At 44.4% G+C, this 24,974-nt stretch overlaps 1 protein-coding gene and 1 long non-coding RNA gene across 2 annotated transcripts in view; one reads left to right on the top strand and one right to left on the bottom strand.

Annotated features, from left to right (window-relative positions):
- Nucleotides 1–24,974, top strand: part of Fras1 (Fraser extracellular matrix complex subunit 1) — a 409,549-nt gene that overhangs the window by 219,529 nt on the left and 165,046 nt on the right. The window contains exons 18-20 of the mRNA XM_087908851.1: nucleotides 1,398–1,574; nucleotides 14,248–14,388; nucleotides 18,011–18,154. Coding sequence (XP_087764977.1) covers nucleotides 1,398–1,574; nucleotides 14,248–14,388; nucleotides 18,011–18,154 — 462 coding nt within the window. The remainder of the gene's footprint in view (nucleotides 1–1,397; nucleotides 1,575–14,247; nucleotides 14,389–18,010; nucleotides 18,155–24,974) is intronic.
- On the bottom strand, nucleotides 5,202–8,251 carry LOC125395014 (uncharacterized). The gene is made up of 3 exons (XR_007230410.3): nucleotides 8,138–8,251; nucleotides 6,765–7,094; nucleotides 5,202–5,391 (listed from the first exon to the last, which is right to left on the bottom strand). It is a non-coding gene; the product is annotated as an uncharacterized LOC125395014 (long non-coding RNA).

Genomic DNA, 24,974 nt, shown 5'->3' with positions numbered 1-24,974 from the left:
CAAAAATATAAAGGAGAAATTTCAGAAATCTTCCCAAAGCAAAGTTTCAACCCACTCCATGTACATGATATGTGTGGATGTCGTGTTAAGTACTTACTGAATCTGAGATCAGATTTATATGTGGACAGCTGTAGGCTATATGCAAATGCCAGGCCAATTTATAAAGGAGATTTTGATACCTGTGGAAATCCCAGAATCCAGTCCTCTGGAGGACATGGTGGCTAACCTGCATCTGCTGTCTTCTTTCTTTTTATCGTAATAGTTTTATAAAGAGATGATAATCTGAAACACAAACAGACATACACCAAGTCCATTCCAAAGTTCATGCATTTTTTTTGGCCATCCTTGCAGGGCATGTTATTTCTGTTAGCATGCATTGATTTTCTTCTTACTTCCCCCTTTTTATGCTTTCCTGGTATTGCTAATGTTTATAGACTTCATTTGCTTTTCCCCCAAGAACTTTTCGCTAATGATAGTGCGAGCCAACTGAGAGTCACTAGCGGTGCCTCTGGCTGAGCAAAATAGAAAATCTTAAATTGCTGTATGCCAAAAGGCTCTGGGCTCCTGGGGAGAGCGGCAGCATTTGAGCCGTGTGAACACAGAACATTGGGGGTGAGCCTTTAATTAAAAAATTTGTATTTGTTTGCACCTTAGAAAAGTGAAAATTGCAGAAGGAAAAATGATACCAAACTTCATTAAGTAACTGTTTGAAAGAAAGCATTTAGAGAATCTTTTAAAGGAACAGTGAGTTAATTATATCAATACTTGGGCACGAGAAAGTTTGCATACAGTATTGCCTTTGATTTTAAAGACTCCCGGCTTTGATTTTTAAGACTCCCCAGGGAAACAAAGCCCTGTTATAGACTGGGAAGTTTCGCTCACGCTCAAGGAGGCCCCTCCTTGCTTAGGAAGTCAGCTTTCTCCCCAGTAAATCCCAAGAAGACTCTGTTGCCTGGGCCTCTCCGTAGTGCATGATGGATGAGCGTAATGGTCAGTCACATAACGACCAGTTCTGCAAGGGGTAGAGTAACGGCCTTCGTACAAATGCGTCTGAAAATCTTCAATAAAAACCGAGGGCATGATGTTAAATGGTCGTTCAGTGAATGTGCTCCTCTGGAGAGCCAAGCAAATATTGTCCAGTTTGCTGGGTTTTATTGTCATCCTGCCTGACAGCCCTTCTAGGGGCTGAGAGATGAGACTCATTTTCCTATCCTCACTTTCCCTCTCACAGCAGTATCCCTAGCTCTGTGCTTTGTGTGGAACTCTAGAAGAATCCTCTTCTGCAAGGATATACCTCCTGAACTTGCTAAGTGGTTTTGACCTCAGGAGGGACCGACAGTGATTGAAACCCATACTTGGTCTTTAAGTTGCTTTCTGCCTGTTTTTCCAATTTGCAGCCTGCCATGCCTCCTGCCACACTTGTGTGGGCCCCGAGCCCTCTCACTGTATGGAGTGTAAGAAGCCAGAGGCAGGACTACGGGTGGAGCCGCACTCCGGGGCAAACGTCCCTTACGGCGAGTGTGTGCCCCAGTGTGGAACCCACTTCTACTTGGAGAGCAATGGACGGTGTGAAGGTAAGCTTGGTTGACAGACATAAGGGCTAGATGGCTTACCATTTAAAGATCCTACGAAGTGGACCTGCAGCCAGGGAGATCTTGGACTTCCTGTGAACAGGCTTCTAGATGTTTGTGGTGAATCAGGAGGCCCGCATGCAAGAGTGACCGTTCTCATCTCCTCTGCCCTGTGAATCATGGATGATCTTAAGAGCCCTAAGTCCCGCTCTCAGAAGACCCTGCAGGAAATTCCTTCAGAGCCCTGTGTAGCTAGCTAAGGAAGACTCCACTCTCATTTATTAGTGTTTTTGCTTTTTTTAATTGGAACTCAAATCGAAATTTTTCTCTTTAGGGCAAAATTCAAATGGAAGTTGAGATTTTGAGGTTGTTCATTTTGCCACCTTGTCATATTATCCACAGAGGGTTGATGGCATCCTAAACACCAGCTCAGTAGCCAGGTCACCAGTGAGAGAGTCAGACGGTGAAAGGCATGGCTTCCAGAGGTTGAGGGGTGGGGGCTTCTTTTCCAATATGGCAAGAAGCTGCTGTGTCTTTATAGGAATTGCTTGCTTTGTGCGACTGAAAATGGTAATCCACAGCGTCTTGTAGTTAGTCTTGTAAAGGATGTTTCGGTGTCAGGAAGAATAGAAACATGGCTTCCTTCTGCCCTAAACACCATAGCTTTTAGCATTTTGCCGTGGTACGCTGAGTCTTTTGTTCTTTTGTCGGCTTTAAGGGTTTCATTGTCACTGTAAGCACGCTTCAGAGTTGGCCTTGTTCCCACCAACTTACATTGGTTTCAGCATCAGATTTGAATGAATGCTCAAAGAAAATCATGGATTGAAAGTTAGGGTGAATATTTCAGGCGTCTAAATCCACAAACTTCTGGCTGTGCCTGATATCCAGACCCTTGATCTCTCTGAGCTCTGCGTTCACAGCATTAGAATTCTAATTCCACAAAGCCAGTGTGCCAGGTTGGAAGAAGTTCTGGAATGTATAGTTCCTGAAAAATTTGAAGTTCCCTTGCTGAATTGTTCATGTACTCGGGTGTTCAGATCCATTACATTACAGGTTTGAGCTCTTGCTTCTGGGAAGATGCAGAGTTTAGAGGTTTACATGGGGCCCAGAAACTTCTCCGTTCTTCATAAGTCCTGATGTCTATCCAGGGTGTGCGTGTGTGTGTGTGTGTGTGTGTGTGTGTGTGTGTGTGTGTGTGTGTATTACATGCATTGCCCAAGCTCTGTAGTCTCCAAAATCTATTGCTCCATTTCCATAACCACTTGTGGAATACAGGAATCATTGCCGATATAGTGAGTCCTGATGCCATCCCAGGACATATGTAACACAGCCTTCTTCATGTGACTTGGTTCCTTCTAGGTCCTATGATGGAGAGTGATGTGTCCACTTTATTAGGGACCAACTGACCTTAGGGTTGGGGTGAAGGAACACTCTGTTCTCATGTTCAGTGATTTTAGGTTCACTGCATGAACTTCTATTGAGCAGCACTATTCCTCAGGGCACCTGAACAAGCATCTACTCTGCCCAGATTGGAAACTGACAATAAAAACCAAAGGAAAGACATCACCAAAGTCCTGCTTGTTGAACCAGCGCATTGTTTTTAGGTTACTTGCAGGAGTATGGGTGAAGGGCTAGGGATTACTCAAAGGCAGCTGCATCACCAAAAGCACCTCCACCCCTCTCCTAGCATGGGTGATGAACAGAACCCTGGAGTTCATTGCAATACTTGTAAGCAGCTTCACAAGCTGGAGAGACTGCCTTTCCTAGACAGTTTCTGCTTTGTTCGTGCAGCTCAGATGGCCTACTCCTTTCCAGGCAACTCAGGTGATCTCAGACTACCTATCAGCAGTTCTTACTGCTTCCAGAAGTATAGAGAAGGAGGGACCTAATGCATGTGGTCAGTTTCAGGAACTTCCTGAAGCTTCTGAGTGTTTGCTTTCTGAGGTTGCAAGGAGCCTCCCTTTAGAACAATGGCTTTTAATGCTCCTCAATACTGTGGCCCTTTAGCTCAGTTTCTCATGTTGTGGTGACCCTCAACCACAAAATTATTTTCATTGCTACTTCATAGCTGTAATTTTGCTACTGTTATGAATCATAATGTAAATATTGGTGTTTTTCCAATGTCTTAGGTGATCCCTGTGAAAGGGTTGTTCAACCCCCAAAGGGTTGGAGGCCCACAGGTTAAGAACTATTTCTTTGGAACAATGTGAGTGCCAATGGACTTCCCTAGTGTAGGGAGTGTTCTCCCTTTATGACATCCTGAGTGTTACCTAGCTGCTTTCCAAGATAGAGCATAGCAACTCAGAGGAAATTGCTTTGCAAAAGCTTCCTTATGGTTCTTGTTTTGTAGGAAACTCCCAGCACCCTAAGAAACATTAAGTATAATGCATAGCCTTTCTTGATGGGAAAGTGCAGAAAGAAAACAGAAGGAAACAGTAGAAACAGAAAAACATGTCTTCCTTCTTTCCTCTTCCTCCTTCTCCCTTCTCCTCTCTCTCTTCTCCTTCTCTCCCCGCCATCTTTACAGAAAGGTTTTGTGATGTGTTGGGATCTGAGAAACTGGTCTGTGTGGTTCCACATGTCCAGCTGTGGACCCTGTGTGCTGAGATCTGCATGGAAAAGGAACAGACCTCCGTGAACACAGGTCTTTCCCAGTGCAGATGCTGTGATAGGTTCTTGGTTTTCCTGGGGGTTGTGTAGATGCTGGACCGGCCCAGTTCACCCTGCCAAGAGACTTTGATTTTTTTCCTCATGGGTCCCATGATCCCAGGAGAAACTAGGACAGGAAGAAAAGTCTAGTCTGTGCACAATTATCACCTCATAGTTTTGAGCATTCTTATTGAAAATAAAATGCAGAATTTGGAGTGAGTTCAAAAGGCAAAGCAAAATGATCAACATTTTTGAGAATTAGAATTTTAAGCAAACAAAAATTATGTTTAGTGCTGTTATTTGGCTGGGAAAACAATAATTGCACCATTAGAAATTGCTTTTCTTCATCATCCTAACACTAGCATTTGGGGGCAGGTGAGAGAGCTGTTTGCTAGGAGAAGAAACCAAGGCTTAGGGAAGTTCCAGGTTGTGACTTACCCCAAATCACACTGACTGCATGGAGTGTGGGTGGGTGGAGCCTGAGTCAGGGGACTCCAGTGTCTGTACTTTAACCACTGGGCCACCTATCTTATTTGATGTGTGCAATTTCTGTCTTCCCTTTCTACACAGCACAGGGTAACGTAGCACACTGATGTAGAAGTTGGGTATTCTTCCCTTTGAAAAGGCATCCTTGGCAAAGAAAAGTGTCCCAGGACCCCTGTTATATATGCATCTTTTAGAAAAGATTAGACTCCAATTCCTCTGAGATGGCTTAATTGTGGTCAGATATAGAAAGACTGCCGTGACCTCTTGAGTCTCTGGTAGCCCATGATTGTGTGCTTGTTAACGTAATAAGATTAGGTATCCTGCACACGCTGTCTGCTCACATTATGATCAAATCCCTGTGCAGTCTCCACCAGGTAGGCTGCTGTGCTCAATTTGTACGTGACAAGAATGTGGCAGAAAGAGGTTAATGGAGTTGCCCAGGATTCCGCCGGGAAACCGAGTGCGACTACCCATTGTTTCCAGCCCTACCTGGGTACCAAGTGAGCTGACAGGTGTGTGTCCTGTCTCTCATCCTGCAACTTTGCAAACCTTCCCACGATCTGCTCCATTTTCATTGTTGCCGAAGCAGTGTCTATAAAATCCAGCCTGGGAGTTCTGTGAGGTTGGATGGGTCTCTACTTCCCACAGCTTCTCAGGTAGGGCACCTTCACTCACGAGTGCTTTTCTATAAAGAAGAGAAAAACACCTAGTTTCTGGAACTCTCTCTCCTTCTTTTCTTGGAGACTGCAGCATGGGGTAATCAGTTAATGAAAGAGGGAAACAGAGGCATTATACAAAGAAGGAATTTACTCAGAGGCTTCTGATGTGTTGGGAGTTATCACAAAAATTAGTACAAGATGAAGCAACCTGGCTCAATATCCTTGAATAGAATCCTAGTCTGTTTTTGAGTAGATGATTGTGTGTGTGTGTGTGTGTGTGTGTGTGTGTGTGTGTGTGTGTGTGAATTAACAAACACTGAACAAAGAAAACCCACCTTCCCAGAAACACTCTTCGCTAATTTATTCCTTACAGCAGTGTTGACTGAGTGTCTGTCCCTTTTGGGTGCCATACAGTTCTAAACTCGAGAGATGTCCTTGCCAATGAGTCAAGTCAAACTTCCTATTTTGTGCAAAGCCTTCTCCCAAGAGAAACATTGAATGAATTAATTAATGGATGGATGGATGGATGGATGGATGGATGGATGGATGGATGAACGGCAATAATAGCTGATTCTGTTGTATACTTTTGGATGGTTATCCATGCTATCAGGTTCTTGGCAAGACCGTGGTTGAGAAATGCACTCAGGTGGCTCAGCAGCAGAAGGTTTCTGAAGAGATGGAACTAACTGTTCCTGTGTGCTTCCCCTGTAATTTTGACTGATGCTGAACAGAAGATGGACTGATCAGAAGAGAGAACTTTCAATAGTGCTCCCCAGTGTAGATAGAAAGGCTGCTACAAAAGAGAGTCTGTTGGTGTGGGATTCCCCTCTGGATGCTATGATTATCATTGATTAATAATAATAATTTTAAAAAACTACTTTGGGCTATAGCAGGGCAGAACAGAGCTAGGCAGAGGGAAAGCTAAACTGAATTCTGGGAGAAAGAAGGCGGAGTCAGGAGACGCCATGTACCCACCAGAGGGGAAAGACATGAACTGCCAGCTGGAACCTTGCTGGTAGGCCACAAATCTCATAGTAAAATATAAAATAATGGAAATGGGTTAATTCTAGATGTAAGAGCTAGCTAACAATACGCTTAAGCTATTGGCCAAACAGTATTGCAAATAATATAGTTTCTGTGTGGTTATTTCGGGAGTCTGGGTGACTGGAAAACAAGTGAACTCCAACAGTGGTCTGTTACTAATTGTGAAAGATGTTTTGGAAGCATTTGTAGTGGTCAACCAAAATTGTGCATTTGAACTAAATAGCACCATTTAGGATTAGTGAAAAGAAGGGTCCAGAGTTATCTCACATGTTCAACTGAGTGTCCGCCAGTACTGCCAGAATGAAGTTTTTTAAGAAAGAAAGTGGGTAATAGAAAAAAAAAAATCCATACTCACCCTCCCCAAGAAAACTAAACAATTTCACATCTGAAACATCACTGAAGCATCTCAACTTTGGTATCCTTCTTTCCCTCTGGTTTCCCAGGTCTCAGTTAGTTAGTCCTTGATGCCATGGAGTCTTGGAAGGAACCAACTAAGCGTTAAGCAGTGGTGTTCAATGAGTTCCCGTAGAAGATGTAGTTTCTTAGAAAGAAGTCCTTTTCTTCCAACAGTGCGAATCTCTTGCTCTTTGTGCTTCAGTAGGGCCGTAGGGTTTAAGGCCAGGTCATCCGACTAGCAATGCAGCACAGCCACCGTTGAACAGCGCGCTCCTGGTGATGAGACGGGCTGTGAATATGGCACAGGTGATTAGATTAGCCGTGTAATTGCCCAATTCCATGGCAGACTAACAATGCATTCTTTCAGTTTCCGCATGTTGCCCCAGGAGGATTAAAGTTGACACTGTTTTTGAAGAAATTACCAATTTTATTTTTACAGTGGAACTTTGTTTTTATACTGTTAGACAACTTGTCTCCAAGGAGATACATTCTCCAGGGTGCTTAGATTGTGAGTGCCCCTGTCCCCTCCTTACACTAGCTGAAGGCTATCTATGTTCACGCTGGTGATGGGATTTTCAGCCTCTTCAGTCTAGTGAGCCTTCTTTTTTAGTACCTAACTTAGCCCAGCTTCTTCGACGAAGTCCTACCTACTGCAGTGAAAAACTGCAGATGACTGAGTTTGGTCTCGTCTTATTTCTTAAAGATAAATTCCCTCGTTGTTTTGGTTATTAATTAACTTGCTTTAGATGAACAGGATGAAATACAGCATTTCGTGTGTGTTTTGATCTATTTTGTTGTTGCTAGGACTCACCAAGGGCCTCTAGGCGGAGTTTTAATTAAAGAAATAGATGGGCAGGAATCTGCCTGCACCACTCGCGAATCTGTGCCTGTTTATGAAGTTGGAATCCCTTTCCAGTAATTGAATAAAACGTATGGAATCTATATTAAACAATTATCTTTAATATGGTCCCCAAGGTGCTGACAGAGCTACACAGATTCTTGCCTTCTGATAAGATTCTGTCCTGCTCACTTCCCCCTTCTCCCTTTTAGAGCCTGCCTGTGCCAGGCTTTAGAAGAGAAAGATGAAAGATAGAGACCTTGCCCTAAGGCAAACCTACTCCAACAGGAGAAACTGATGTCTGAGCAAGTAATTAAAAGCACGTGGTGTGTGCTGAAGTCCAAGAAGGCACAAGGTGAAGCAGTGGCTTGAAAGACTTCGGCTCTTCCAGAGAGATGGTTGTGAGGACAGATAAAAGACAACTCTGAAGGATTAGTGGGTTCATCAGGAGGTGGGAAAGGCATTTGAGGGTAAAGGAACAGCGAGTGGCAAACCTGGGGTTTCTAGAGGATCCAGTAAGTCCTAGATTTCTACTGTGAAGGACCAAAGAGGGAACCCACAAGAATGATGCTGGTGAGGAGCAGTGGGGATGTCACTGCACAGTGCTCTGTGACCTCACTGCACGGTGCTCTGTGAATCACTGCAAAATGCTCTCTAACCTCACTGCACAGTGCTCTGTGACCTCACCACACAGTGCTCTGTGACCTCACTGCACAGTGCTCTGTGACCTCACTACTCAGTACCCTGTGACCTCACTGCACAGTGCTCTGTGACCTCACTACTCAGTACCCTGTGACCTCACTGCACAGTGCTCTACACTTACCAAAGAGACTGGAGCTAGCACTATTGTTGGCCAGACCTAGTGTATGGGAAATAACATGCTCACTTTTCACTTTATATTTTTCTACTCTCTTTGTGGCAGATTAATAGGGAATAACGAGGGGTTGACTGTAAGCCTGGGCCACTGGTCCTTGTTATGCATGATCTCGAAGGGCCTCACTAAAGGGTTCTGGGAATGGAAGTTCAGGCAGACTTGAAGAGTTGTAGGAAGTAAAGGCATCAGAAGTAGAAGTCTGGGGTCTTTTGTGTTCACATGTGAAAGCTGGAACGTGGTGGGCCGTGGTGACATGTATACTATGGCAGACTTCAGGCAGGGGAGTCACATGGGAGTGGCAGTGAGTAAGGAAGGGAGTTCCTGGAACCTGCCGTGATTGACAGTAAAAATAACTGACGTGTGTAAGAAAATACTGCATGTTCTATCTCATAAGGAAACGTGGGGGGACACACACGTATGTGTGCTTGTGTGTGTGGGTGTGCATGTGTGTGTCTGTGAGTACAGGCGTGAGAAGCTCCGGGAGGACTATCGATGGAGGAAGGGAGTCCTGTAAGAGGGGAGGGGTGATGGGATGGCTAGTGGAAGGTGAAGCTGAATGAGTAAAATAGAGTGATATATATGTATAAAATGCTGTGGTAAAACCCATTATTTTGAATACCCGCCAAATTTTCTTAAAAGAGAAAAGGAAGCGCATTAAGGCTGAGAAAAGTCATTTTTAAAGAAAGCAGTGGGCAAGGAGTATTTGGAAAGGAGGGATGTGAGATCCCCAGGAAAGGCCATGTGAGGATCCCCCGGAGGCAGTGGATTTATTGGAGTCCACGAAGGCCAGCTCTGTCCTCATAAATTCTAGACTCAGCAGCCCAGAGGTCAGGAAAGCTGTGTGCAGGTCTAGCAGAATGAGAGGAGCGAGGAGTGAGGGCAGAGGGTGGAATGTGGGGGCAGTTCTAATGTTTATGCAGAAAACCAAGAAAAAGGCCAAAGAATTGATCAGGGAGAATGAGAAACCGAATGTGATGTCAGCATCCCATCCACCTGTCCGCCCTTTACACACCTCCGACCCACCCACTTAGTCCGTGGAGTGTCGCTAATGGGATGTAGAACATGCTAAGGACAGGGTCCAGGACAGATATACAGGAATTGGAGGTGAAAGAGATTGATTGACCTTTACCCTTGAAAAGGGTCCTCTGTAGTTGGGGCAGGGTGGGGAACAAATGGAAGATGATAAATCCTATTAAATGTGGCTGGGGTTGAGATAAAGGAAAATAAAATTGATCTGAACTAAACTCCCATTTTCATTCTGCTTTGGTGTTCCTATGGTATATCCTAGAGGATTTTGAAATCTACATCATATTTTTGACAAATGTTTACTCAATATTTGCTTTTGACATGGACAGCCAGGAGTTCTTACATTATGTGAAAGCCAGGATGCAGGACTACTTTTTTGTAACATTAAAAAGTAGCTATATCCATATCCAGAGAGAGCGCGTCTAAATTATATATCTCTATTGGGTCCCTCGCCTTGGAGATTGGGAAACCTTGCAGAAGAGAGGGAGGAAAATCATAGGAGTCAGAGCAGATGGAGAACACGGCCCTCTGAATCAACTAAGCAGGGCTCATATGGGCTCACAGAGACTGAGGCAGTAAGCACAGGGCCTGCGTGGGTCTGCAGCATGTCCCCTGCATACATGTAATGTGTGTTAGCTTGGTGAGACTCCTAACTGTGGGAGCAGGTGTGTTTCTGACTCTCTTGCCTGCTCTTGGGACTCTTTTCTTTTCCGTTGGGCTGCCTTTTCCCACATCTCCGTGAGAGCTTTTGCCCCATCTTTAGAACTTGTCTTGTCTTATTTTCTTGCTGTCTCTTGGAGGCCTGCTCTTTTCTGATGGGAGATGTAGTGGGGCATGAACCTAGGGGAGAGGAAATGGTGTGGGGAGGGGCGGGGCTGGAAGGAGTGGAACTGTGGTCTTGATGTACTGTGTGGGAGAAGAATCTGTTTTCAATTGTAAAAAGCAAAGTTAATTAATTGATTAAAAACTAAAACTAAAGAAAAGGAAAAGTCATATCGATATGAAAGCAAGGCAGAAAGCAGGATCAGCGGGAACTGCTGTGTTCTCCATGGCTCCGGGGTAACCATGAAGCTGACTGGCTTTTACAGCCAGCCTAGGACTCCTTTAGCACTGGGCCTTTCAGGGTTTATGCTGTTCATTTATACCTTCTTAAAAATATACTTAGTCAGCAACTGGAAAGCGGGTCTCTAAAAATGTGGTATTAGCGAAGGAATTATTCATAGAACTCTCAAATGCCTCCAGATTGGCCCAGCGATTGGTAAGTCTTCCTTGAAGAAACGGAGACTTTGAACAGAATTTCTGCAAGGAAATAGCTTCCACAGAATGATCGCTCCTAATAAAAGTCACTGGAGGAAGGGAGACATTTCCCAAACCAGCACAGAATTGAAGTTTCCTGAGATTGTTTTTAAAGATCTGAACGCTTTTACTAATATAAAGAATTTTAGAGATGGAGACTCAGGGCATCTACAGGCAATGCTTGCCTCCTTCCTGTAACCTGGTGGGCTGTTCGTACTCAGGAGCTGACTTTATGAAACCTATTGGGTAACAAAGGGTCCTTCTTTCGAACGTCTCAGCCTGCCAGCCTTCCATCTTTCTCATCCTCATTTCTTTGCTGTTTTGTATGAAATAATAACCTCCACTCACAGTAAGCCAGACTGCCACATTGACTTTGTGACCAAATCGAATCAAATAACTCAGGTTTATGCTCATAATGCTTTAACTTACTTTGCCTCGGCTTTCAATTCCACAGTTATACATTCTGATTCCTATTTATTAAGGCTGTGTAAGAGGAAGACCTGGGGATTCTAATGGTCTTAAAAAATGTAATGTAAGCATATCAGTGCTATCACAGGCGTATTTATTTAGGCCTGTGGGAAACCCTGATGGTTCAGATTGCTTCCCCAAGTCATCCTGGGGAAAGAAAATCCTTTGTGTTGACAATATGATTTAACTGGGTGTTTAAAATCATTGTCACCTGATGTTCCAATATTCTGTGTTTCATTTTGTGCTTAGAGATGTGTGTGTGTGTGTGTGTGTGTGTGTGTGTGTGTGTGTGTGGATATGTACACACCACATACTCATGTTGGGGGTGTACACCTATGTTTGAATATCCTAGATATCAGAGGAGGACATTGACCATCATGGACACTCTTTGCTTTCTGATTTGAGACAGGATCTCTTACTGAGCCTGGAGCTAGCCCAGTGACTGCCCAGCCCAGTGTTCTTCTTGTTTCTGGTCCCTACAGCACCTGAGTTATAGGTGTGTAGGGATCATGGCCATCCTTTAACGGTTTGCTGGGGATTTGAACTCAAGTTCTCATGTTTGGCCAGCAAGTTGCTTTTACCTGTTGAGCCATCATACCAATCCCAAGATGCCTCCTTTTGTTTGCTTAAACTTTAGTTTGCTAACTCTCCGCCCCTTTTCTGAGAATTTTGAAAATACTTTGGAATAAATTTCTGCCGTCTATGCTACTATACTAGAGCCATTGACAAAGCAGTGGGAAGATCATATTTATCAAACCAGGACATGGCCCGGTGAGACTGGACACTGGCCATGGCTCGGTGCAGGGGCCTGGGACCTATGGTGCAGATGATTATCTAACCTTAGGTGCTGGGTGGTAGGTGAGACAAGAGGCTAGGGTGGAGATCGACAGCCAGACATCCGCCAATGAGAGAGTAGTCTGATACTTTAACAGTATCCTGCAGGACCTGGCTAGCTCACCAAATAGCAGCATCTTGTCCTGCAGAGATTATTTGTGACATTATTTTAGGGGTTGATAGAATCAGACATCTTGATGGTGTAGAATTACCATGGTTCTGCCAAGTTTGCAGGACCTGTGAATCTTCTGGGTGTTTGACCGAGGAGGCAAGAGAGACAGAGATGAGCGTTTCTATCGTCTGGAGAGTCTTGTCCATTTGACTGTGGTCATCTGAACGGGCAGGATCCTCATCTGGGCCCTTTGCAGCACAAATGTGAATCAATGGAAGAGCTGTAGAAGAGGTGTTGGAGGCTTGGGCTTTGGTTAGTTGGTATATGAAATATATACCCCCAAGCTAATCGCTTACAGTCTTCAGAAATATAGCCCCCCCCCCAGGGGGGTAGTTTCTGCAGGGTAAGCATTTTCCCAGCTGTCAGAGGATCAGAGGTAGAGAAAATAAAAACACATAATTAATGCTCAGCAGCAGTGGAAGACACTGTGCCGTCTAAGGAGCTCTCCCCGCAGGCTTTTACTCAGGTGTGGCTGGGATCACGACTTAACAGTACAGAAGCTAATTGCAGGATGAGTCAGTATGAAGCATTGAGTTCATTTAGGAAGAGATAGTACATGTTTAGATTTTGGCATGGGTGGAGAGAGGGAGGGAGAGGGACGGAGTCAGGGAGGGAAGAAGAGGCATCCAAGTTTTATAACTAGCTCTATATATGATTATGTAGCTTTTGAAGTTACTTCTTTCAAAGGGGATAATTTACAACCAGGTTCAAAGATTAAGCAGAGTCTAAACCGTAAGTAAAAATGAGTATGAGCTGGTTTCCTTTTGCAAATGGAATTCCAGTGTGGTTTGCTGGGCGCATTGTTCAGGCTTAGGGATGAGAGAGGAATGAAGGAAAGGTTCTATCCGAAGGTCCCCCGTGCTGCAGCCTTCCACGTGGTTTCTCTGCCTCTCTGACTTTGACTGAGACATCTCTCAGAACAGGGATCCCTGTCTCTCTACAGGCAACTTTCACAGTGATGGTTTTTCTCCTCTCTCTTTTTTCCAAGCCGGTTTTCAAAAAGCAAATTAGTGGTTCATCCCTAAGGTTCTCTGTCTGTGGGTGTGGCCCTGTGAAACCTCCCCCGTCTGTGTTCGCGTGTCTATTGGCGCTGTCCTAGCTAAGGTCTTGTTTAGGGGGTCATGTTGTTGCGGTCTCACCTGTGAAGCTTCCCTGTCGTTTCTAGGAGTCACAATCTCTCAGCAGATTTCCGGATCCTCTGGCTCTTCAAAACTTCCTGTCCCTTTTCTGAAAGGTTCCCTGAGCCTTTGTTGCCAGAGCTGTGTTGTAGATGTAGCCACTGGGACTGAGTACCCCTTGAACAGGTTTTCTCTGCACTTTTGACCAGTGTGGTTTTCTGAATTGACCACCATTCGTTGCAACGAGAAGCTTCTTTGATGAGGATTGAGAGCTACGCTTCTCTGGGGGGCACTAGGATAAAGCTTTAGAGTGCAGTTGAGTCTTGTGTTGGTGTAGTAGTAACGTGGCAGCAGTAGGTCCTCCTCGAACATTCTCGACCTCACCAACGCTGGGAGGTTTCCAATGCAAGGCAGGGTTTCCCTCTGCTGAGTGAGTGAAGTCCGAGCGGCCAGCTGTTGGCTGCCATAAAGATGAGAGCGCCATTTTCACACACTCGGGGACATCCTGTCATGTTGGCCATTGTTGTCATTCATAGTCATCATTGCTCGGTAGGACTACTGATGCTCCCCTCCCTTCAGAGCTGCATAGCACCTTCTAGAATTATGAAAGCTTTCAGTGACCCTTCAAGGGCTGGAGAGTGCCAGCTGAGGCGTTCTTTCTGCTTGACTTTGTAGAATAATACCTTTAGAGAAAAGGTATTATCAGTGTATCCTGGTATTGGGAAATCCAAGTGAATGAGCAGAATGAACTCCAGCAAGGCAGCTGCTGTCCTCCTGTGGAATTGTCCTGATCACCTCCTCTGCTCTTCTTCTCAGCTTGCCACCCATCCTGCCTCATGTGTGCAGGGAAGACCCCTCACAGCTGCACGGTCTGTGGATCTGCCCGTGTGCTACTAGCTGGGCAGTGCCTCTCCCAGTGTCCAGAGACCCACTTCAACCTGGAAGGGACCTGTACAGGTGAGTGTGTGCCCTGCTGAGGCAGGGGCAGGGGCAGGGGCAGGGGCAGGGGCAGGGGCAGGGGCAGGATTCCTGTTCTCGTGTTTGCTCTTCCTAGTGCAACAAGACGTTTGCTTAAAGATTTTATCCTAGCAGTGATGTGACTGGGCTCAAACATCCTATTTTTACACTCAACAGTAGAAAGGTATCGTGTGACAAGAACAAGGGGAATTAACCTTCCCATGAGGAAGCATAATTAGTAAGAAAATTATAAGCAGCTTTGCCTTATAGACTATAATACTTAAACACACTCACTCTATGCCGGTTTCTCTTCTCTGAGAGACTATCAATCACATCAAGAGAACTTCTCTCATAAAGTGAATAAAACATTTATGTTGTATAAGAGTCAGAATTTAACTCAACATAACTCTTCATTTCTATGGCTCTATTTAAAGTTTAAGGCTACTTTTTGTAGTTATCTCAGGAGTCCGTGCTGAGTGTACCAGATTTGAAAGTTCAGAATGCGAAAGAAGGTGGGGCTTTGAGTGTAGAAATCCCACAACTTCAAAACAGGAACTGCTAACCTGATGATATGCTCCATGGGCTATCTTTTCTCTCTGGTGTCCAGTAAGTGAGGACAAATTAGAGTTGTATCTTTTCATATTGTTTCCAAACCCCCATATTATGAAAAATTATCATGAGCACTGTGTGTATTTACACAATTCTTTGCCATTCTGTTCTGCGTACTCTGCTGTTTTTAAATCCCCATTACTTTTCATCAGAAGGGCAGAAAGAATTTGAGATGTGGGCTTGAAACAGACTCACTCAGGAGCCCCTTTGCTTTCTCTCAGTGAGTCTCTGCTCTGCTTACCACTTGCCACCCAAAACTAATGGCTTAAAACCACTCAGTTAGCGGCCTGTAAACATCAGGTTATTATCTTTTGCAGCCCCTGGGATCCATAGGCTCAGCTTGGATTCTCTCCCTTGGGATTGTTTAGGCAGATCTAGATATATCAGTGAGTTAGATAGGTCAAGAATCCTTCCTGCCCCCATTTTATGAGGCCAGTTCTTGTGCCTCGTTGAACTTCCTCACAATCGGACAGTCTCAGTTGGCAGCCTACCTCCAAGTCAGCTGTCTCTACTTGAAGAGAATATTTCAAGAAACCTAAATAGAAGCTACTGGCTTCTTGGGACCTAACCTTGGGGTTCTCATTGCCCCTTCTCTGTTGTTTGAAGCAGGGAAGCTTAGAATTTGAGGGGTGAGATTGGAGAAGGAGAATGGCTCAGTGGTGGTGACTTTGGGAGCTTTGGAGGTGTGTTAGAGAGGGCTAGGAAGGAAGTAGAGTTAAGGACAGCTTCCAGACTTGTTTCCCTTGGAGGCTTCAGAAAAAAAGAAAAGCGAAATAAGGTTTTTATTTCCTTCTTTGGCGTTGTCTTTTCAATTTAAGAGTACCTCTACAGTCTATAACAGAGATTTCTGAAATTACAGGTTCAGGTTAGTAAGGCATTTTATTGGAATTGGCAAAATAGTAAAACTTAAGCACCCTAGGGTGGTGCTGTTTATTCTTATACCTGCAGGGTGGAAAAGATAAACATATTCTCTCAGGAGTCTATTTTGCTTCCAAAAATAGACATTTTAGGCTAGTTGATAGGCAAAAAAAAAAAAAAGCTTGCTGTAATGAAATCATTGCCTATATATTTCTGGAGTCAGAAAATGTATAGTAAACTTATGAAATATTTTAACTTATTTTGTCTTATGTGTATGAGTGTTTTGCCTGCATCTATATCTGTGTACCAAGTGTTCGCCTAGTGCCCAGGAGAGGGCATCAGATCCCCTGGAACTGGAATTACAGACAGCAGTAAACTGTCATGTGGGTGCTAGAAATCAAACTCAGGGCCTCTGAAAGAGAACCCAGTGCTCTTATCCACTGAGCCATCGCTCCACCCCCATTAAATATTAAAACAAAAAAACAAATAAATAAATAATGGACACATATTAGATTCTTCTGGACTAAACTCCGAAGAGCAAATATAGAGTCGATTTAAATATAGATGACTGGATATTGATATCAGTGTGATTTTTATCCTGCGGTTTTCTTCTTTCCCTCAAATACCTTTTTAATCTCTGGGCCCTGGGCAGCTTTACTTGAATGCGCCCATCAGCTCTGCAGGGTAACTGCCTGCTTTGTCCTTAGCTGTGCCTTTGAAGAAATCCTCTAGCTGGAGAAGCTTTTATCCAGGCCCCCGCGGTGCCTATGTGTAAACTATGTGAAGGAGAGCCTCCTCCATTGCTCCACTTCTTCCCTGTCAGTAGATGGATGGTCTCCCCAGAAGCAGGGCACACAGGTCACTGCAGACATTCTAGGAAGGCGGAAGACCCGGGTGGTAGAATTATCCTTGGAATGCCAGCATCTTCTGGACGCTTCTCAGAGTCTCAGGAATGCAGACTGATCTATCCCTTCTAACCAACACTTTGTTTTCTTGTCCCCACTCCCTTTTTAAAAAGTATCTTACCTCCTCCTGGCCCCTTGCCCGAAGGGAGGGGCGTTTGATTTGAGTTGGAGCCTCTGTCTGCTCTTCACCAGCCCTGTTCCAGGAGGGAGCGCATTGGTGTCAGCAAGCTCTTCTAGCCCCTGCCCTCCGCCCCCACCCCTTGGCAGCAGACAGCCTTAGATCTCTTCTTCCTGGCTAGGAACACATAGATCTCCTGCCACCCGCCTTGGCAGTCTGGACCGGTTGCAGCCATGACCTGCCTGGCTTCTCCACTGTCTGTGTCTTTATTGCCTACTCCTTCCGGAGGCTCACCTGGAGTCTTACACTGCTGTGCCTCTTGTTAATTTGGTGGTTTTCTGAGGAAGATATACTTTGCCATAATTTTGTCTAAGGCTTTGAACTTCAGATTCAGCTCATGATAACCTCCAGAAGGAAGATCGTTTTTCTGTTCTTTGTATTTAACTAAGTATTATTGATTAAACTGATAAAAAAGATCCAGGATGAGGCCTGAAGATAGAGCCTGGCTAGTAACTCACTCTGACGGGAAGACTCAGTGCCATGTGCGTGTCTGGTCCTCTGCTTGCTGCCAGGAATTTCTGAAAAGCAAAACTCCCTCTTCTTTTTTCTCCTTTGTATGTGTGTGTGTGCTTGTGTCTGTTTGCATCTGTGTGTTTATCTGTGTCTGTCTTTCTCTGTTTCTTTCTGTGTGTGTCTCTCTGTCTCTGTCTCTCTATTTCTCTGGCTCTGTCTGTCTTTTTGTGTGTGTATCTATCTCTGTATATGTGTCTATGTGTGTGTCTGTCTGTCTACTCCCTCCCTCCCCCACTGGTATTTTGAAGTAGAAGATGTTTGCTAAGCCTAGGTTTGCATTTCCTAGTCACATATATGGGGATGCCCCTTTGGAATGGGTGACTGATGATTCAAATTTTTATAGCTCTAGAAACTTGTTATGTTTGTGGGCAATATTCTCTTTCAATATTTCAATATTCCAGAAATGGCAGTTGTTGGGTCAAGTCTAGGCATATTCCAGGCATGCTCAGGAGTCTTCAGCAGATGACTGGAGTTAGAGATTTGCAGGGTACATGAAGTAACTCATGCGTTTGCTTCATGAACTGCTGATTCTGGTCCTGGCTTTTACCTCTCTCCCCAGAGTGCCACCCATCCTGCAGGCAGTGCCATGGGCCCCTGGAATCGGACTGTGTCTCCTGTCACCCCCACCTCACTCTCACCAGTGGGCACTGTAAGACCAGCTGCAAGGAAGAGCAGTTCCTGAACTTGGTTGGGTACTGTGCTGGTGAGTGATGCCTCTCTGGGGTCCTGGGGAATTGTGGGGTGGCTGCTAGGGGCTTTATACCAGGCAAAAGGGTGTTGGTACCGGTCCATCTGGTCGAGACTAGAAGCACTTTTTTCCAGTCAATACTTGTCTCTTTCCAGGAACTGACTCCACTCTATTTCCGCACGCTTTTGATGAATGGGGATTCAAATGTAACCGTTTCATTTGTTCGCTTTTCTTTCTTATTTGTCTTTTTTCGAATTAGGGTCTCATTTAGCCCGGCGTATTAGTTACTTTTCTTATTGTTGTCATCAAATGCCAGAGTGACTTGAAAAAGACAGAGTATTTGGGCTCACAGTTTGCGGTCACAGCCCATCATGGATGGGATGGAATGGTGCAGCAGCTTGTGATAACCGATCCCATTTCATCCGCAGTGAGGGAGCAGAGAGGGATGGATGTCAGCGCTTCCCTTGCTTTCTCCTCCTGTTTCCATTCCAGACTCCAAACCCATGGAACCGTGCCCCCACATTCATTCAGGGTGCATCTTCTTTCCTTCCTCCCTCCCACCCTGTTTCCATGGTGATTCAGTCAAGTTGGTAGTAAAGACTAATCTTCACACACAGTCTGGGATCAACTTGCCATATAACTGAGGGTGGCCTTGATCTCCTGATCCTCCTGCCCCACCTCCCACATGTGAGGATTACAGATGTGCAACACCACATTTAGCTTCAGATAGACATTTAGTAATGGTCTTCTAAGTCCTGAAAGAAAATTAGAGTCTCATATTAATGGGAAATGAAGTGATGGTTATAGTACTTTTATATGCATTTAAGGTACCAAAAATGTATTTTCAAAATATTTGTTCTAAACATATTTTCCCCATGTTTACATTACCTGCTTTTTGGTGGCACAGAAATTTAGGGAGGTTCAGCCAAAAGTAGACCAGTTTCAGCTAGGTGGTGGTGGCACACACCTTTATTCCCAGCACTCAGGGGGCAGAGGCAGACAGATCTCTGTGGGTTCAAAATCAGCCTGGTCTACAGAGGGAGTTCCACAACAGCTAGGGCTGTTGTACAGAGAAACCCTGACTCAAAAAAGCTGAGAGAGAGAGAGAACTAAAAAAAAGTAGACCAGTTTCCTCAGGAAATCAATTTTTCCTTCCTCATTTTAGAATCCAAAGGAAGGGGGAGAGAAGGAAGGGAGGGAAAGAGAGAGGGAAGAAGGACTTGAAGTTTCAATAACATTGGAACCGTACAACACCTGCGACCACTCACCTAGACATTCACAGAACAACATCAAAATATCTGTTTTTGAATCTGCTAATAGATAGATTCTCGGACTACAAGGAGAAAAAGTATGTTAATGACCTAGAAAGAGTAGAGGTTGTTGTATCTTCCACTTTCCTCTATGAATTGCACAGCTGTTTGCCTACAGCAGTGACTACCTTACTTAGAGAAGCTGGGCTGGGAGGCACACTGGTGGCATATATGTGTGAGCGATGAACAAGTAGGATCTGGTAGGAAATTAACCCAGCTTTGTGGCTTCTTCTGGGGCAGGAAGGAACTCTGGCCCAATGTCCAGCAGGCAAGATCATGCTGAGACAGCACCAATAATTGTCATCTTGTTTAGTTGGCGGACATAGTACATCATTGTCAATGTTTTCAATGTGACTGGTTGGTACCAGTGTCTTGCCAGAGAGAGGCATGGCTTCTTTTGCACATGACCTTAAGACTAGATATTGGTCACTAGGTTCTATCATCTAACAAAAATGAAAAGTGTCGAATGCAGTACAGCATTGGGACTGTGATAAATCTCAAGCAAAATCTGAGTCACAGAGACTGAGTGAACCTTTAGAGAACTCAGCTGAAGTCCGGCATCCAGGTTTGAGTCTAGTCAGAGGCTGACTGGAGTATAGCGCAGTGATAAAGCTCTCATCTAGCATGCACAAGACACTGTGTTCTGTCGGAAACAACAGACAAACACAAACTCTACCAGATGCCGGATGGAGTGTATTTCTGGTGCTGCCAGTTGAAGCGCTGTCTTGTAAGGGAGACAGACATTCATGTCTCCTCCCAAGGGAATGTCTGACGATGGCAGGTGTTGACAGTTACAGCTCGAACATCTGGGTTCATTGCTTAGCCTTACTTTAAGGTATATAAGCTGCTGCCACAAAAACTTAGAGAGATCCCCAACATGTGTTAGTCAACTTCATGTAACTACTGTGTAACTATTTCAGTAACATACCAGATGCAACTAACTTATAAAAAGAAATGTTTCTGTCATCCTAAATGCCCCTCCCTGAAGAATGGATAAGGAAAATGTGGTACATTTACACGATGGAGTACTACACAGTGAAAAAAAATAATGACATCTTGAAATTTGCAGGCAGATGGATGGATCTAGAAAACACCATATTGAGTGAGATAACACAGACCCAGAAAGACAAATATCATATGTACTCGCTCATAAGTGGCTTTTAGAATAAAGCAAAGAAAACCGGCCTAAAATTCACAATCCCAGAGAACCTAGACAACAATGGGACCCTAAGAGAGACATACATGGATCTAATCTACATGGGAATTAGAAAAAGACAAGATCTCCTGAGTAAATTGGGAGCATGGGAGCCATGGGAGAGGGTTGAAGGGGAGGGGAGAGGAAGGAAAGGAAGCAGAGAACATTGTAGAGCTCAATAAAGTCAATTAAAAAAAAAGAAATGTTTCCTTTAGCTTAGAATTTCAAAGGTTCAAGCCCTTGTCATTAGCTTTACCTCAGTTTGGGAGGGGCCTTTTCTCTTTGCTGTGTCTTATCATGGAAGAAGCATACCTATATGAAAGGCCTATGTTATAGAACAGGAAGTCAAAAGCCGAGCCTAGAGTCTTACAGTCCCCCATAAAGGCATGCCACCAGTGACCCAATAATAAACCCAATTTGCTAGACAGCCTTGCAAAACTTCTCTTACCTACTTCAGCAGTATTGTTACCCAGGGACTGAACCTTGAGGTCCCAAACCTCGCTGACAGTGGGTAGTGAAAGTGTATTAGATATAGGCTGAGTTGCTCTTATGAGGAAGCGGAGAAACATTTCAGGCTACTGAAGGGGATGAACAGCTGACAAATTGTACAAATAGGTTTGTACTGAAATATCTGCAGGTCCTAAAGACTGTAGGAGTTCAGTGTGGGTGGGAGGGGGAAGAACAAGACACAGAAGGCTTCACAGAGCCGCTGAAACCTGGTTTGCTTCCTGCAGATCAGCAGGGGTTGGATTAGACAGAGCGGGGACATGTGGTTCTACTGGGAGGCAGACCTGGGAAGTAGCCAGTATGGGTCCTATGTGGCCTGTGAGTCATCCAGTACCGGTGATGACCATGGCCGGCACTGAAGAACATGATGGAAACAGGTTGAGAAATTTATGTGGAAATCAAAAAATAGAGAGCTTGAAGTTTCTGGCAAAAGTTGAGGCTGAATCTTGAGCAGTGGGAAAGTTTTAGGGAGGGCTGTGCCTTGACTAAGGGTGTGCTATGTGAAGGACAGGCTAGAGCCGGGAGGAGTGACTTACGGGATAGTATTTGTGGTAGAGTGTGAACTGTCCCTTTCATGGTCAATTTTCTATTCCAGTCTGTTCTGCATGTGGACCCTAAAACTTTTATGCTATGACATATTTTATAAATAAATGCTTATATAAGGAGATTGGAAAGGTTTAATAGTTAATGAGCTCTGTTCTCTCCAATGTCCAGAGCACTGTTTGGTGGTAAATTAGGTGATAAGGAGCTGCATGAATTTTTTTAAGGCTAATAGGGATGCTGAGAATAGAGAATCATAGTAGTGGACTCAATGGCTTTAGAATCCCGAGTCTCAGAAGAACACGCCCCATGACAATGGGCTGGAGAGAAGCCCTGACTGCCCGTGAACATTTGGGTGTGTTCTTGATTTTAAGTGCAGTAATCACCCAGTGCTCAGAAATATTTTGTTGCATAGAGATTGCTATAAGTGTATTTCAATTATGAAATCATAAAATAAGTGTTGATGTAGCGGTTTACTTTGTCAGCGTGTGACTTTCTAATTCATCAAGTGTTTAGTAAACTCATGTTCCTTGTCAGGCTGGCTCTGTGCAGACTCTGGGGATAGAGATGAAGATGTGTTACTTGTACTTCACTAAGATGTACCTTAGTGAAGGATGGCACATTTGTTTGTCAAGACTACCATAATACCAGAGACTGGGAGAATTTAACAACAAAAAATGGATTTTCTCACTGCTCTGGAGGATGCAAGTCCAAGGCTAGGGTACCCATGGGTTGGGTTTCCTAGAGGTCTCTCCTTGCTGTAGGATGTCTGCCTTTGTAAGACCATTTTCTTTAGGGGATAGGTCTGTAGTCCAAGTTGACTTAGAAATCATGATAGGTTCCCTCCCTCTATTTATCCCCCAAGGGCTGGGATTTTAAGCATGGCCCCCCAATTTTGTTTTCTTTTAGCAGGAAGTGTCATGGTTGCCTTTCTGTGAAGAGAAAGATTACAGAAGATGGCTTGGAAGATGTTGAGGGCAGAAGGACCTGTATTAGCTAATTCCAGGAACCCAGATGAGCTTTCAAAACAAGAAGGGACTTGACCTCCCTGGATGTTAATGATCCATTAGATTTTTGCTATTCGCCAGCAAAAATGATCCAAGAGGGGCAATTTCATGTGGTTTAGTTTAATAGAGCAACAGAAATAGTTGCTCTCTTGCCTTAGTGGTGAGGGAGCGGGAGAGTCACATAGTGTTCAGGTTTCAAGTCATGGAAATTCAAAGGGAGGACAGGAACGAGTGTAACAGACATTCAGGTTTCCATTTGGACAAGTTGAACTTGGGGTGACAGTTGGACATCAGGGGTACTGTCCCAGAAGAGGTTGAAGGGATACATAAATAACTACAGCTCAGTTCCTGCTTACTGCTACCCTGAACTGAAGGTCCTAGAATTTTATTTTTATATTGCAATGTTGCTTTACTTCATATCAAGTGTTAGGGAATTTATCACATGACTTTGATCTGAAGGAAGAAAGGTGAGGAACTGTGTGGTGACAGACCAAACAGGCTGACACACACCTCTACTATGCAGTGTCCTTGCAAGTGTCCTTGGGCCACAGAGAGTACCCCTTCAGTCCTCTCTGTGGTATGTGAGCACCTTTCAGGGGGTTATCATTACTCCTGGGATTTATTCCCTATCTTAGCTGTAACTGTGATCATCACCCAAGACCTCTTAATTGCACTTAGCTATTCAAAAAGAGAATTCCACTTAATCTATCACCCGGACAAGAGTAAACACATCCTGGGAACAGGTCCAATCACCTTTGCGTGTTCTCACATATGGAGATGTCATAGGTGGGGCGGAGGCGTCTCCTCCAAGTCTGTCAAAGCAAATAGATAGTTGGAAGATTTAGGTCAGGGCTGCAGGTTTGCAGCAAAGACAAATGAAGTGGGATGAGACACAGGGCTGCATCAGCCTCTTACAGATATGGTCAAGCGCTTTGGAAAGGCAGGCGTTTTCTTTAGAGTTTTTTCTTCCCCCACTGCACATCTCAACATTATCTCGAATTTCCAAAGCCTGCAGTGCCTTCTCCATTTGTCTTTCTCAGCTGAAAGCTTTCTCCCATTCACAGAAGAGGGCGAAATGAAAAAGAAAGCACAGATAAGGCCCTAAAGGGGAAATGTCCAAGAGTAGAGGCATTATAGAAAACTATGCCCTGGGCTTGGTGAGTGCCTAATGGGCTGGCCAGGCTTCTCAGATCTTTCTGGAAGAGATGAGAGTCCTGAGGGTGAGTTGCTGGGGTGAGTAGCTGGTTCACTGGAGTGGCAGAATTCTAGAGAGTTTAAACTTGACTCTTACCTGTGTGGTGATGTTTTAAATGCTGGGTGACATCCCCCAGTCTGTGTAAGAGCATAAACAAAAGGGGGAAAGTATCAAAGAAATGCTGGTCTGGGCAGTTTTATATTGAATAAAGTTTATTTCTAAAGATAGTTATTGCTGTTAAATGCAACAAAGGCTTTTGACCAAAAACTTGGAAAATGAAATACAGTTCTTAATTTTTTTAGCCTGGCGTTTTGGTTAAGCTAAGCTGAGCAACTTTCAACATCGCCGGAGCTTTCTAGCCTTACAGATGTAAATCACTGTGGTAACAGGGCTAGGTGACTGTTCCCAGTCATGTGCCTGAATATCCAGCCCCTCTCCTGTTAGAGCATCTCAGAGCTTGCCAGTGGATTCCAGACTCTCTTTGGGGAAATGCTCAACTAACAGCTCGTGTTAATATTTTAAGTAATTCATTGGCAATTACTAAAATAAATTGAGACTATTAACCTGTACAACCTAGATTGTATTAACTGCAACTTAGATTGTAGATTGGCTCCCTCTCCCGTCCCCTCCCCTTCCTCCCTTCTGCCTCCTTCCTCACTCTCTTCTTCCTTTCCTCTCTTCCTTCCTTCTCTTCTTTCTCTGTTATTAGACAGTGGAATCACCCCAACAGATAGACCTGTCACTATTTCCTTTCTGGTTTTTGTTCGTTTGTTTTTTGAGACAGTATAGACCTAGCTGTCTTGGAACTAGCTCTCTAGACCAGGCTGACTCACAGAGATCCACCTGCTTCTGCCTCCTGAGTACTGGGATTAAAGGCATGCACCACTACCGCCCAGTTACCCTTTTCTTTTTAAAGAGTATGGCTGTTAAAATTTTTTCTTGCAAATCATTAAGACAACATCCTCTCAACCGTTTTTGAGTCATTACTATGGTTTTCTCCATTCATTGCTAACATTTCTGAAAGTAGGGCCTGCGTTCTTTGGTGATAGTGTAGTCATGTCCAGATTAGCAGAGCCCAGAT

The sequence above is a fragment of the Myodes glareolus genome, chromosome 8 (genome assembly GCF_982192425.1).
Source record: "Myodes glareolus chromosome 8, mMyoGla1.1, whole genome shotgun sequence".
Classification (NCBI taxonomy): Eukaryota; Metazoa; Chordata; class Mammalia; order Rodentia; family Cricetidae; genus Myodes; species Myodes glareolus.
The sequence above is the reverse complement of the archived record's forward strand: the minus strand, read 5'-3'. Positions and strand labels throughout refer to the sequence as shown.